Genomic DNA, 12,536 nt, shown 5'->3' on the forward strand with positions numbered 1-12,536 from the left:
TCTAAATAAATCGTACTAATGAAACGATAATGAATAAATGATACTGTATAAACGGTCGTAATGAAATGGGTCCGCGAGAGAAACGTAGTGGCGCCCCCTACACGTAATCTGCGGTACTCCGCTGACAGCTCCTCAGCTGACCCGGAAGAACACGTGACTTCTCTCCGCTGCACGTGCAGGTGAGCGAGCGTTTCAGTTTGTTGTTGATTATAGAAAAGGATCCGCGATTCACTGAGTGGCAAGTAGAATTCAACTTCCAGGCTCCGAGTCAGCCTCTCGTGAAAACGGCTTTTCTGCGGATTGAAGAGCTGAAGTGTTTTTATGTTTGTTTGTTTACTGAACAGTTCCACGGTCGGTAAAAAAAAAAAAAAAAAAAAGGGCTGACGTTCTCTCCTGTTTGTGTTTTTTTTGTTTTTATTCAGGGCTGCTGTGTTGTCATGGGCAAGTCCAAGCAGACCGGGAACCACAAGAGTGACAAGAAGAAGAACATCTCAAAGACCTGGAAGACCAAACGCAGGACCAGAGACCTGGACCAGATCCACTCCGACATGAAGCCGGACGTCGCAGCCAAGCTGCTGCACCAGGAGCTGGACTACGACGTGACCGGATGTGCTCAGCACTACTGTTTACACTGCTCGTAGGTCTGCGCACCTCCACACTGCGGTCCGCGAGGGGCTGCATCTTCATCTTCATCTTCATCACTCAGTCTGACTTGTGTCAGAACAGTGACGTCACCTTTATTTAAGATGTTATTCACCATCCATCCACGATCCCACTTCATCTGGCTCACAGATGCTGGAGTTAATCCCAAATTGTACCTCTACACAAGGTATTATGGTAATTATCGATTTAAAAGGTGAGATTTTATATATCGTATTAATTGATACGTTCATTTTGTTTTTGTTGACTTTGAAAGAAACATGTTGACAAAGAAATTTTGTTTCTTCTCATTTTGACACCCAGCTGACACGCACTTCAAAAGACCATTATTCTGTAAAATCACACGTGAAATCATTCATTGAATAGTGTTTATAAACTTTCCTGCGAGGTGTGGATGTACAGATGAAGTATAGGTGTTTAAACTGATTAAAGATGAAACTTTTGTATGTGTGGCATACTTTTAGAAAACTTCAATAACACGTCTCCTTGTCTTCAGTTCTTTGAATGCCGTGTTACGGCCGTACATTAATAATACATTTTTGATTTAACAGTGTTTTGCAGATTTATTTATTTATTTTCAACTGAGTATCACTTCATGTCTTGCAGGAGATATTTCGTGGACGTAAAGGCTTTGAAAGAGCATTTTAAAACAAAAGTGCACAAGAAACGGTAAGCCTATCCCTGATAATGCCTCATTGTCTCTGAAGAGACGAGTGGTGAGCAGAAACGAGTGTGATTTGTTGTCGTGCAGCTTGAAGCAGCTGAGAGAGGAGCCGTACACCCAGGCCGAGGCAGAGCGGGCAGCAGGGATGGGCTCCTACGTCCCCCCGAAAACTGTGGAGGTGAAGACGCAGCCCGTAGAGGAAGACATGGACTGATTGAGTCAACTGCAGAAGCAAAAGACGTGTGTCAGTGAGGGTTTTTTGTGTGGGGGGAATCACAGCAAAATGTGCTTTTTTGTTGAGAGCGTTCATATTCATGTGTGTATCGCTTCGCTTGAAAGCATCAGAAAGTTGTATTTTCCATAAAGCCAATGGGACACGTGCTGATGTAAATAAAGTGTACAATGGAAAATTAAAACACTTTGTGGAGGGTGAAGTTTCTCAGCTCATGATCAAGATCATCTTTTTAAACGAGCATTGCCGTTTTTATGCTGTTTCCAGGTTTCTCTCATTGGAACTTTTCCACCTTTTAATCTGATTTGTTTGATCTTTGACTTTTATTTGTTTAATAGGTAAGTTTTAAAGAAATCGGTCTGGGATTTTTTTTTTTTTTTTTAAAGCTTGAATGGTTCAAATAAGTTTGAAAAAAGGGATTACATAAAATTCCTTGCATTGTGGTACAGTGGTTAGCGCTCTGACTTCACTTTGACAAGGTCTGGGTTCAAATACTGTCTGAGCCTCCAGCACCCATGACACTGAACTGAATAAAGCGGTTTACAAATTAGATCAGGTGCCTGAGGTAAAATCACCTGGATCCTTCAGTACTGAGATGTAAAATGCGGTTTATGTTGATCTACATGATTTTCCAGAAATCAATAAAGCGGAGTTCATTATTTTTGTTTTAAAACTGCTTCAAAATTTTGCCTCTTTCAATGTTTGTATGTTTTCTGCCCCAAAAAGAGCTGATTGATTCAAAACAAAACAAAAAATCAATTTATGTAGTAACTCTTGGAAAACAGATCAAACTAACCCATCACATTACAGAGCAGCACCAGGGACAAGATGTCTATATATTATTTTTATTCCTGACTTTAATCACCGAATTCAAACTTCCTAATTCAGATTAAAGTTGGAACCTGCCAACGTGTCGTTGCTTTCTCTCTCAAAAGTTCACAACAGATTTACTAATACATTGACGTTTGAATTCCTGGCGCTGGGTTTTTTTCCTGAATTCCTGGCCCTGCGGTGTTTCTCTCTCTCCCGGGAAGAATAATGATAGAACCAGAGGATGTGGGCCTAATTATGGGTGGGAGACATTCCTGGATAAATAAGCCGACCCTGTCTCTAAAGATTCTTACTGTAAAGTTTTTACCATCTGCACAAAACTATGACTTCCTGTGAACACTTTCACAACAAAGCAGCTGATTTTTTTTTAAAAAGAAAAAAAGCTGAAATGGTTAAAGGAAAACACAAACCCTTTAAAAGAGTGAAAACAAATAAATAAATAAATCAGCTTTAAACCCACTGAAACTGCTCAAAACAGTTGAAATGTGATGAAATGTTCATCTGTTCCATGTTATCCCGACGCAACCAGCATAACATTTCCACATTAACACTTTCTGTGTGCATCAAAAGGGAATCTCAAACTTCGTCAGCTGCGTTTTATTCACTTTAAAGTCCAATATGTTTTGGAGGTCCAGATGAATTTTATTTAGTGGAAAGTGTTTTAAAAAATTAAAAAATATATATGTTTTTGCAGACCTCTCTGGATGAAACACACAGAAACTAAGCTTATCTTTAGGACAAATGTTAAACTGTTGAACTATCTGATGCATAACAGGAGCGTTTATGTTTTTAATGATGTTATTGCTGTATTTTTGGTGAAGGATCTGAGCTGTTTTGTTTGTTTTGATCCAGGATCTCAGTTATTTTGGATTTGGTCCAGGATTTCAAGTTGTTTTGTGTTTTGGTCCTGGATCTCAGTTGTTTTGTGTTTTGGTCCAGGATCTCAATTGTTTTGTGTTTTGGTCCAGGATCTCAGTTGTTTTGTCTTTTGGTCCAGGATCTCAGTTGTTTTGTGTTTTGGTGCAGGATCTCAGTTGTTTTGTGTTTTGGTGCAGGATCTCAGTTGTTTTGTCTTTTGGTCCAGGATCTCAGTTGTTTTGTGTTTTGGTGCAGGATCTCAGTTGTGTTTTGAGATGAACTGATCCGTTCTGACGCATTCACGTCGTACTGAGTGTGAGCACTGAGATTTCCGAGCTGATATTGAACGTCTCAGGCATGAGATCAGCGGGGCAGAGCCCATTGCCCAGCCGGGGAGGAGGCGTCCGGTCCCGGCCACAAATCAGCCCGACTGACGGGTTATCTTTCGTCTTTTTAACAGAAAACATCTCACCCCGAAGGATCGTCCTGCCGAGAACATTTTCCGGACGTTATATGACGGCCATGCGCTCGTGTGAATAGCCGCGGTGGAGGTCGAGGATGGCCGCGGACGTCGATAAAATAGTGACCGGGGAGGAGAGCCACATCACGCCGCAGAATGAGCCCCGAGCCCGGGACTCGGGGTCGTGGAGGTCCTGGGGGCTGTGGACCCTGCTGCTGGTCGCTGCTGTGCCTCTGTTGGCTTTTGGGATCAAGAAGCATCTGGATGCTCAGCTTCTCAAACGCCATGTGAGAACATTTGTTTGATAACATCTCCGTTATTTTTTTTATCATGTGTTTATTCAGTGGTTTTTATGAGCCTTTTTCACGATTTAACAGGGTGTGTTCACAATAGTGAGTCAGACATGAGGCTGCTCCCTGCAGCACGTTGTCACACTCTGGGGCTTTTCACTGGAGGGTGGCTCTGTTTGTTTGTTTGTTCATGCCAAACAAACGGGTCATGCATTGTGTCCCGGCTGGGAGGTCTGATCCGGCATGTGCAGTGTGTCGTGTGTCCCCCCCCCCCCCCCCCCCCCCCCCCGGACTGATGGTGCTCCAGCTTGGGGGGGGGGGGGGGGGGGTTGATGTGTGTTTCTTCCTCTCATTCATCAGTGGTCATATAAAAACTGCAGATCACATCTGGGTCATATAAACCTGCAGCCTGGAGCCACATGTGGCTCTAAAGCGCCTCTGTAGTGGCTCTGTGAAGCTTTCTATTCATGTCACGCCAAGTCTTTCACTTCAGCTGGGAAACGTTTCCTCCTTGAAAGAGCCACGATTAAATCCAAATAGAAGCAAAGTCTCGGAGGGAAATTAGTTTACTTTTAACAGACAACCTGCTGCTTCACCTGGAACTTGGAGAAAATACTGAAGGCTGATGATGGAGCAGATAGAACTCACGAGAAAAGAATAGAGAAAGGTGGAAAAACTACCAGCAAGAACCAGTGGAAGAGATAAAACGACAAAAATGTAGTGCTGTGAAATAGTTAAAACGGATATAATGGCTCCAAAAGTTTCAATAACTTCACAAAAACCGTCTCAAAAGATAAAGGGCTATATATAAGCAGCTCCTCACAACAGAATAAAATGGCTTAAATTGTACTTTTGAAACTTCACAAATGCAACCTACGATTATTTTTTATTTATTTATTTATTTTTAGGAATACAAAATATATTTTAAGTGAAAAAAAATCATAATCAGGATTATTTTGGGGCAATATTGAAATCACGGTTATTTACACGATTATGTCTTTGAATTTGGAACCGCATTTATTGAACATGTTTAAAAAAAAAAAAAAGAGTCTCCTGTTAAATATATAAAAAATATCTTGTAGTAGTAAAAAAAAAATGAACTGTTGTATTGCAGTCAATCTTTTGAAAACGTTCAATCTCTGTCCTGCTGGCCCAACAGGAAGAGAGCGTCCGCAGTCTGGGGGCCGAGGGTCTCTTCCTCTTCTCCTCCTTAGACACCGACCACGACTTGTATCTCAGTCCGGAGGAGTTTAAGCCCATCGCGGAGAAGCTGACAGGTGAGTCCTGTCGGGCCCCCACCGTGTGTCCCCCCCCTCCCCCCTCCTGGTTTAACCCCTCGCTGACCGCCGGCTCTGCTTCCTCCCAGGAATCTCGGCTCCCGTGGACTTGGAGGAGGACCTGGTTCACGACCCCGATGGAGAAACGCTGACTCTGGAGGCCAAGATGCAGCCGCTGCAGCTGGACTCCATGACCAAAAGCAAGGACGGCTTTCTGGGGGTGAGGCGACTTCAAATGTGTTCTACTTTTTGAAACGGCTGTCAAATACAGACAGGGGTCGGGTGTGTAGTATTGGAGATATAACATCACAATTACAGGACCGACATTCACAATACACAAATCACTAAAGACCGATTAAACCGTGATAAATGGTGTGTTTCCAGTCACTGTGCAGTTTCTTCCCTCCCCCATCTGTTTTGTATTGGACTTCTGTTTTTTGTTGTTGCAGCTTTGGGGCATTTATTCAGAAACGTTTAGCCGTTATCGTCCCAATATCTAATCAATTGGTCCTTGGATGATGATAAATCATCCCTGAAAATGTCATGCAATTTGGGTGAGTAGCTTTTTGCGAGACGTTGGTAACGTACATGGATACATACCAATGGACTAAATTAATAAACACACGCAGACGAATGCATTTTTCCCACTGGATCACTTGAATCCACTGAAGCCACAGAGATCTCATTTCATGACGTCGAACCAGGACAACAGGACGGGAGTCACAACATCAAGAAAAGTGACTGAAAACAGCAACGTGAACACTTGTCTCGAAGCTTTGGAGACGTTTGACCCGTCACCGTCTGTGTGTCCTGCAGGTTTCTCACAGCTCTCTCAGTGGACTTCGCTCCTGGACAAGTGCCGCGGTGCCTTCTTCAACCTTCTCGGCCTCGCAATTCAGAGTGTTCCTGCCTCCGAAGAACAAGAACGCGGTGGGAGACACGTGGTGGCTGATTCCCAGCGAGCTCAACATCTTCACCGGATACCTGCCCAACAATCGCTACCACCCGCCAACGCCGAAGGGCAAAGAGGTGCACAAAGGACTTTCCCTGCTCGGTCGGGTCGCCGCCGTCAATCCGCCTGCTCACGGCTCTTTCCTCCTGCTTGCAGGTTCTCATCCACTCCCTGCTGAGCATGTTTCACCCTCGGCCTTTCATCAAGTCCCGCTTTTCCCCGCAGGGAGCCGTCGCCTGCATCCGGGGCAGCAACGACTTTTACTACGACATCGTCTTCAGGTGGGGATTTCAGACTTCTTGTGATTGGGTCAAAGCTTGGTATTTAAGGTGTTTTAATGTTGTTTTCCCCTATTGGGGATACGGGTGTGATGATGGCGACACATGGTGAGTGAAACAGGAAAGAAGCTCAGTGTAGATCCTCCATCAGTCTAAACCTCCAGCAGCCGGACTAGAAAATGGTCCAGGGTGTCTGAAGCAGCTGTAACTCTGAGCCTTATTACATAGAAAAGTCTTGAGCTGAACCGTCAAAGTAGAGACTGAGTCAACCTCCCTAACAAACTGGGAGTTGGTTCTTCCTCTCCATTCGACTTGTAAAAGACATAAGCACCTCCAGGGGGCAGCACTCTCAGGCCACATCAACACCAGGCAAAGAGATCTTTTTTTCTCCCAGAGGTTCTCAAAAGAAAAATCCAACTCCGTCCACACATCACTATGAACTCAACTGAATATAAGCTAAAGGTAAACCTAAGCTGGACGCCTCAAAGCCGTTATTACATTATAATATACCAGGAGAACAACAGTCACAACACTGTAAACGTGTAATAACTGGAAATAGACACTCTAACAATATTGTCAACACATTTATTCACTTATTTTGCCACTCAAAGGGCTACAAACAAATCACAGGACGTAGAAAGGTCATTAGCATTCAAGCTCATGAAGCTGGGAGAACGTGTAGCCATTGGTTGAGTGTACAACATCTGCTCAGTGACAAAGTATAACTGAAATAATTGTGCCCCCTAGAGGCCTGGGGGATTAATCAAATAAATGAACAGTTACAACACAGCATTAGTTTACCATCTTTATACAAGTCCTCAATATGCCATTAAAACACCACTTCTGTCAATACATGGGCTTTTTCTCCAATACAAATAGCAGAATTATACCACAACGAAGAATATGTCTGCATATATCGTGATGCTTTGTACAATTGGTGCACTTTCGTCCATACTTGAGTGAATGAGAAATTGATTTTATATCCTGTCCTGTTGAGACAACCCCTCTTTTGAACCTATTTAGCCATCTTTTCCGTTTCAAATGATAAACAATATAGTTTTGGGTCTGGTCAATTTATTCCCTCTTTGTCAGTGGGAGCACACAATTTACTTAATTTAACTTTGGCTTTTTCTCCCTTTCCAAAGAAATGTTTTAAATAAATCATCATACTTCTTCAAAATGGTTGGTGGTATTGTGATTAGCAGCGTCAAGATTATATAATTGAACTGAGGGGCTGTTTGACATCTTTATAATGTTAATTTTACCCCAGAGTGACAATTATATTTTCTAGCACTTCTTGAAATTTGTTTTAATGTTTTGTAGTAATGGAATAAAATTCACAGATAGCATGTTCTCCCAAATCCTGAGTGAGTTCCACTCCCAGGTATTTCAAATCTTCTGGAACCCACTTAAATTGAAAAGTTTCTACCATGTAGGAAAATCACGAGGCAGATGGAGGCATCGCTTCAGACTTATTCTAATTTACATTGCTCCTCTGGGTTATGAAGGAACGGGACATTCGCATCATAAATTCACAGGTTTCAGTACTTTGTTCATTCTGTGATACTGAGAGTAAAGGAGGAGGATCAACCTGGTACTGACAGGCTGTACCTAGTGAAGTGTCTGCCAACTGTCTGCATCTGATAGTCCAGTCTGACGCATGTGACGTGAACATGATCTCATGTGGACTGCAGTTGAGATGAAAGTTCTATACAGAACTTCCTGTGAGTCTGGAGCCGGTCAGTAGTCGGTACTGGAGCAGTGTGAGTGAGGAGGTCAACTGTGTCTGCAGGATTCATGCTGAATTCCAGCTGAATGAGGTCCCAGACTTCCCCTTCTGGTTCACCCCGGGTCAGTTCACCGGCAACATCGTCCTCTCCAAAGACGCCTCCCACGTTCGCCACTTCCACCTCTACGTCCCCAACGACAGGTGAGTGACTGATCGACCGACTGATCGACTGACTGACCGACTGACCGACTGACTGACCCTTCCATCTGACGTTCCTGTGCTTGCTGCAGGTCTCTGAACGTGGACATGGAGTGGCTCTACGGAGCCAGTGAGAGCAGCAACATGGAGGTGGACATCGGATACCTGCCGGAGGTACAGCTGCTGCGTCCCTGCTCACGTTCATCTCACGAAAAAATATAGCTCATGAAGACGGGTTATATTCTTCTCACCCAGTCAGGCTCACTAACCAGGATTATAGAGAATCTTAGAGGAAAGTGGGGAGTTTCATTCTGCTTTACCTAAAGCTTTGAGATGTGCACAGAAACTACTGGAAAGTCATAGTCAACAATCAAATCTACTGGAAACCACCTAAAACAAAAAAGTGCTAAGAAAGTTCGAACAGCTCCAGTGATTCAAAAGCCAAAATTGGTGAAAGCTAAATTTGCAGCTGAGAACCATAAATAAAATGCTAAAATGTTTAAAACCAGACAAAACAGCTGTAACGGCAAAAATAACAAGAATAATAAACCTGCTGAATCCACCAAATCTGTTAAAATGATGAAAACAACTGAAACATGACGTCAATACAGCTGGAAATGCAATAAAAGACACTTTTTACCCCCCCGTATAGTTGTACCTTTTAGATTGACCTTTATTCCACATGTGGATTCAGGAACCGTTAACATATTAAAGTGGCGTTTCTCCTTCAACATGCGGTTTCAGTTGGAGCTGCGGTCCTCCGGTCCGTCCACGCCCTCCATCATCACCGACGAGCAGGGGAACGTCGTGGACCGTCGGGACGGCAGTCGGGAGCCCATCCACTTCGTCTTCGAGGAGATTCAGTGGGCCGCAGAGCTCAGCCGCCGGGAGGCCGCTCGGCGCCTCGAGGTCGCCCTCTACCCCTTCAAGAAGGTTGTCCTTTCATAAATGTCCGAGTCGTTTGTGTATCTGTTTTTTCTTGCCCCCCCCCCCCCCCCCTCCTCCCCCATTCGGAGACGTCAGCTTGTCCTGGTCTTCCACAGGTGTCCTACCTGCCCTTTTCCGAGGCTTTTGAGCGAGCCCACGCAGAGAAGAAGCTGGTGCATTCCATTCTGCTCTGGGGGGCTTTAGATGATCAATCCTGCTGAGGTGAGTTGAAAAAGGAGCACATCTGAGCAGAAAGTGGAGAAAAAAGTCACAGCTGGACACGACATATGACCCCTGAGTGCAAAAACCAGTCAGCCAAAGTAAAACGTTACTGGAAGCCCGGTGTGTGATTTAATAACACCAGCGAGTCAGTTTGACACCGTCAGGCCTCCTGGTTTCTCCTCTGCAGGTTCAGGGCGAACTCTCCGGGAGACGGTCCTGGAAAGTTCGCCTGTCCTGGCGCTCCTCAACCAGAGCTTCGTCAGCAGCTGGTCCCTGGTCCGAGAGCTGGAGAGCATCCAGGTGGGCGAAAAGGATTTAGAGTTTTTGCGCAATGACTTATTCTTTCAATTCGTTCAGGCTGTGTTCTGAATTTTTTTTTTGTGGGAGCAGCTGAATAGTTGGTGCGCATTCTGTGTTTCTTTCTTCCAGGCTGATGGTCAGAACTCTGTGTTGGGAGAAAAAGCTCGTCTGCACCTCGCAGACTACAACTTCCCGGTGGAGATGATGGTGGCTCTGCCCAATGGTACCATCGTGAGTGTCTTCAACACGTGCCCACGTTGCTTTGTCTTCCTTTGAATTTATTCATTAGAAATACACACATCATTAGATATTAGCATTTTTCCTCTGTTAAGTAAATTAAAGCAAAATTGTTATTGTTATTTCATAACAGTTTTCTTACCCCGGGGAGTGTGATATGGGCGAAAATAAAATAATATATATTTTTTTTTTTTATATTCCGATAACAGCATTCTCACGATATCCTAGAAAATGCGATTTGTTTACAAACAAATGTTAAAATTGTTCTTGCTCTTGTTTGTTTTCTTTAAACATTTCAACTTTCAAGAGAGTGCTTGAATTTCATTTCATCAGATTTATAGAGTAGAATGGAGAAGTACAAATGTGCCAAAATTAAATAAATAAATACACCATTAAATCATTAATTAAATGTGCCAATAGTTTATAAATTAATATAAATAGAACTTTGCTTCATGGCTCAGCTCCTCTTTATCACTACGGTCGGTACAATGACTGTTCCTGCAAACCGCTTGTCTGAATAGTGAGATCCTGCGGTTTTGTTTTGGTTTATTTTTAATTATATGACAGATTGTCGGTAAACTCACAGGAGCAGCACTCGTGTTTCTCGTGGGGTTTCAGGTTCACCACATCAACGCAAACGTCTTCTTGGACCAAACGGCCATGAAGCCAGAAGAGGAAGCGGCAACTTTCAGCTTCTCCGGCGGATTCGAAGACCCGTCCACCTCCACCTACGTCAGCTTCCTGAAGGAGGGGCTGGACAGGGCCAAAGAGTACCTGTCCTAGTGTGTGTGTGTGTGTGTGTGTGTGTGTGTGTGTGTGTGTGTGTGTGTGTGTGTGTGTGTGTGTGTGTGTGTGTGTGTGTGTGTGTGTGTGTGTGTGTGTGTGTGTGTGTGTGTGTGTGTGTGTGTGTGTGTGTGTGTGTGTGTGTGTGTGTGTGTGTGTGTGTGTGTGTGTGTGCACTGCTGAACATTTCTTGCTTTTTATCAAGTTTGTTGCTCTTGGTTCAAACGACGATTTGCGAGCAGGATTTGTGTTGTGAAGTGGTACGTTTGACACGAGCAGCAACAAACATTCAAAGCTGCTCCTGCTTGCTGCTCTTTCAGCCACGTGGCTGGAAGACCGGTCCACGGGGTCCAGGTCTTCTCATTGCGTGTCTGTGTCCAGGGAGGGGAGTTTCTGTGCTGGTGTTCCCTCCAGCTAGGCTCAGCTGGTAGTGAAGGCTTTGCCTGAAAGCTCAGTTTGAGCGGGTAAGGCCTGATGTTCATGCTGAGGCTGCTGCAGGGACACACTCCTGCAGGGACACACTCCTTGTCACTCCTTGTCACTCCTTTTCTTCTCTCTCTATGTGGTGGAAGTCGAAACCATACCAAAGGTCTATTTTGAATTCAGCAGATTACTCTTTGTCTTCATGTTGACTTGTACCGAAAGACAATAAAACCTGTTAAAATTTTTTGGAGGTTTTGAATCAGATTCCAGTGTGATCCAAGTGTCACATGGTCTTTACCATCAGATTAGTATTCTGTCTAAATGGTTGTAGGCATGTACACGAACTGCAGTTTCCACTGTACGTTTGTTTTATTCCTATATCCTGCAGGCTTTGTCATGTTAGTGAAGCTTTCTGTTTTGTTTTTTTATAAACAGTGAAATATTTACCGTTGAATTATTGCTTCCGGATGTCCAACAAATATTCGCCATTTGATGCCTAAAATACGAGTCAGTTAACCATTCATGTGTCAACGTGCGCTCATATTCTTTATATCCAGGATATCATATGTACCATGTCTACAAATGTCTTCTTTTTACCTTCAAATGTTTTAATATTTTTGGAATAATTAAATTCTGGTGTAAATCCAGGATGATCAGATGTTTTCATTGTTTTTGAGACCATTTTTACTGCACTTCATTTCACTTCAGCGGTAAAAAAAAAACAGAAAAAGTGACGCTGGACCAGAAGGCTGATGTTTCTCTGAAAAAGAACACTAAAACTAAAGTTTTATTGGACTTATTTTTTAATAAAATCTGAATCTATTGAGAATTTTATATATTTTCTATTGTGTTTTTTGTTGTATTTTAACAAACAGAAGAACAAACAATGTTCCAATCCCATCCAACAGACGAAACGTAAATAAATAATACATAAACAAGATTAAGTACTGACAATACTTTTGTACAACAATAATTAAAAAAATATAACTTAAAAGGAATAACATAAATAAAACAAATGCACAAATACATTTAAAAAGGCCAAGCCGACACAAGATTCCATATACTGATACATGTGCTGACTAAGTAAGTAAGTAAGTAAGTAAACTTTATTTATACAGCGCCTTTCCCAGACCAAGGTCACAAAGCGCTTCACAGTTTCAGTAAAAACATAAACAGGAATAAAATGCAAATACAGATTTAAAAGGCCAAGACAAC

General features: G+C 43.1%; 2 protein-coding genes across 3 annotated transcripts; both read left to right on the top strand.

Annotated features, from left to right (window-relative positions):
* Positions 1-180: 180 nt before the first annotated feature.
* znf593 (zinc finger protein 593) lies at positions 181-1,740 on the top strand. 2 transcript variants are annotated; one of them, XM_080512708.1, is made up of 4 exons: positions 181-238; positions 423-637; positions 1,267-1,329; positions 1,412-1,740. In XM_080512708.1, the coding sequence occupies exons 2-4, from the start codon at positions 438-440 to the stop codon at positions 1,536-1,538; spliced, it is 390 nt and encodes a 129-aa protein (XP_080368834.1). In that variant the 5' UTR covers positions 181-238; positions 423-437; the 3' UTR covers positions 1,539-1,740. The 2 variants fall into 2 exon arrangements, with proteins under 2 accessions (XP_080368834.1, XP_080368835.1); XM_080512709.1 differs by lacking the exon at positions 181-238 and adding an exon at positions 311-323.
* Positions 1,741-3,627: 1,887 nt separating this feature from the next.
* selenon (selenoprotein N) lies at positions 3,628-11,979 on the top strand. The gene is made up of 12 exons (XM_080513136.1): positions 3,628-3,992; positions 5,155-5,272; positions 5,362-5,492; positions 6,089-6,301; positions 6,381-6,505; positions 8,295-8,432; positions 8,522-8,603; positions 9,174-9,362; positions 9,473-9,578; positions 9,766-9,878; positions 10,008-10,109; positions 10,734-11,979. The coding sequence occupies exons 1-12, from the start codon at positions 3,804-3,806 to the stop codon at positions 10,896-10,898; spliced, it is 1,671 nt and encodes a 556-aa protein (XP_080369262.1). The 5' UTR covers positions 3,628-3,803; the 3' UTR covers positions 10,899-11,979.
* Positions 11,980-12,536: the final 557 nt, after the last annotated feature.

This window comes from Blennius ocellaris, assembly GCF_963422515.1.
Source record: "Blennius ocellaris genome assembly, chromosome: 17".
Classification (NCBI taxonomy): domain Eukaryota; kingdom Metazoa; phylum Chordata; class Actinopteri; order Blenniiformes; family Blenniidae; genus Blennius; species Blennius ocellaris.

Bases quoted from the DNA above. Each gene is read 5' to 3' on its own strand.
- znf593 (XM_080512708.1), top strand. From the start codon at position 438: ATGGGCAAGTCCAAGCAGACCGGGAACCACAAGAGTGACAAGAAGAAG. The intron at 638-1,266 runs GTAGGTCTGCGC...CATGTCTTGCAG, and splicing joins CACTACTGTTTACACTGCTC to GAGATATTTCGTGGACGTAA. The intron at 1,330-1,411 runs GTAAGCCTATCC...GTTGTCGTGCAG, and splicing joins ACAAAAGTGCACAAGAAACG to CTTGAAGCAGCTGAGAGAGG.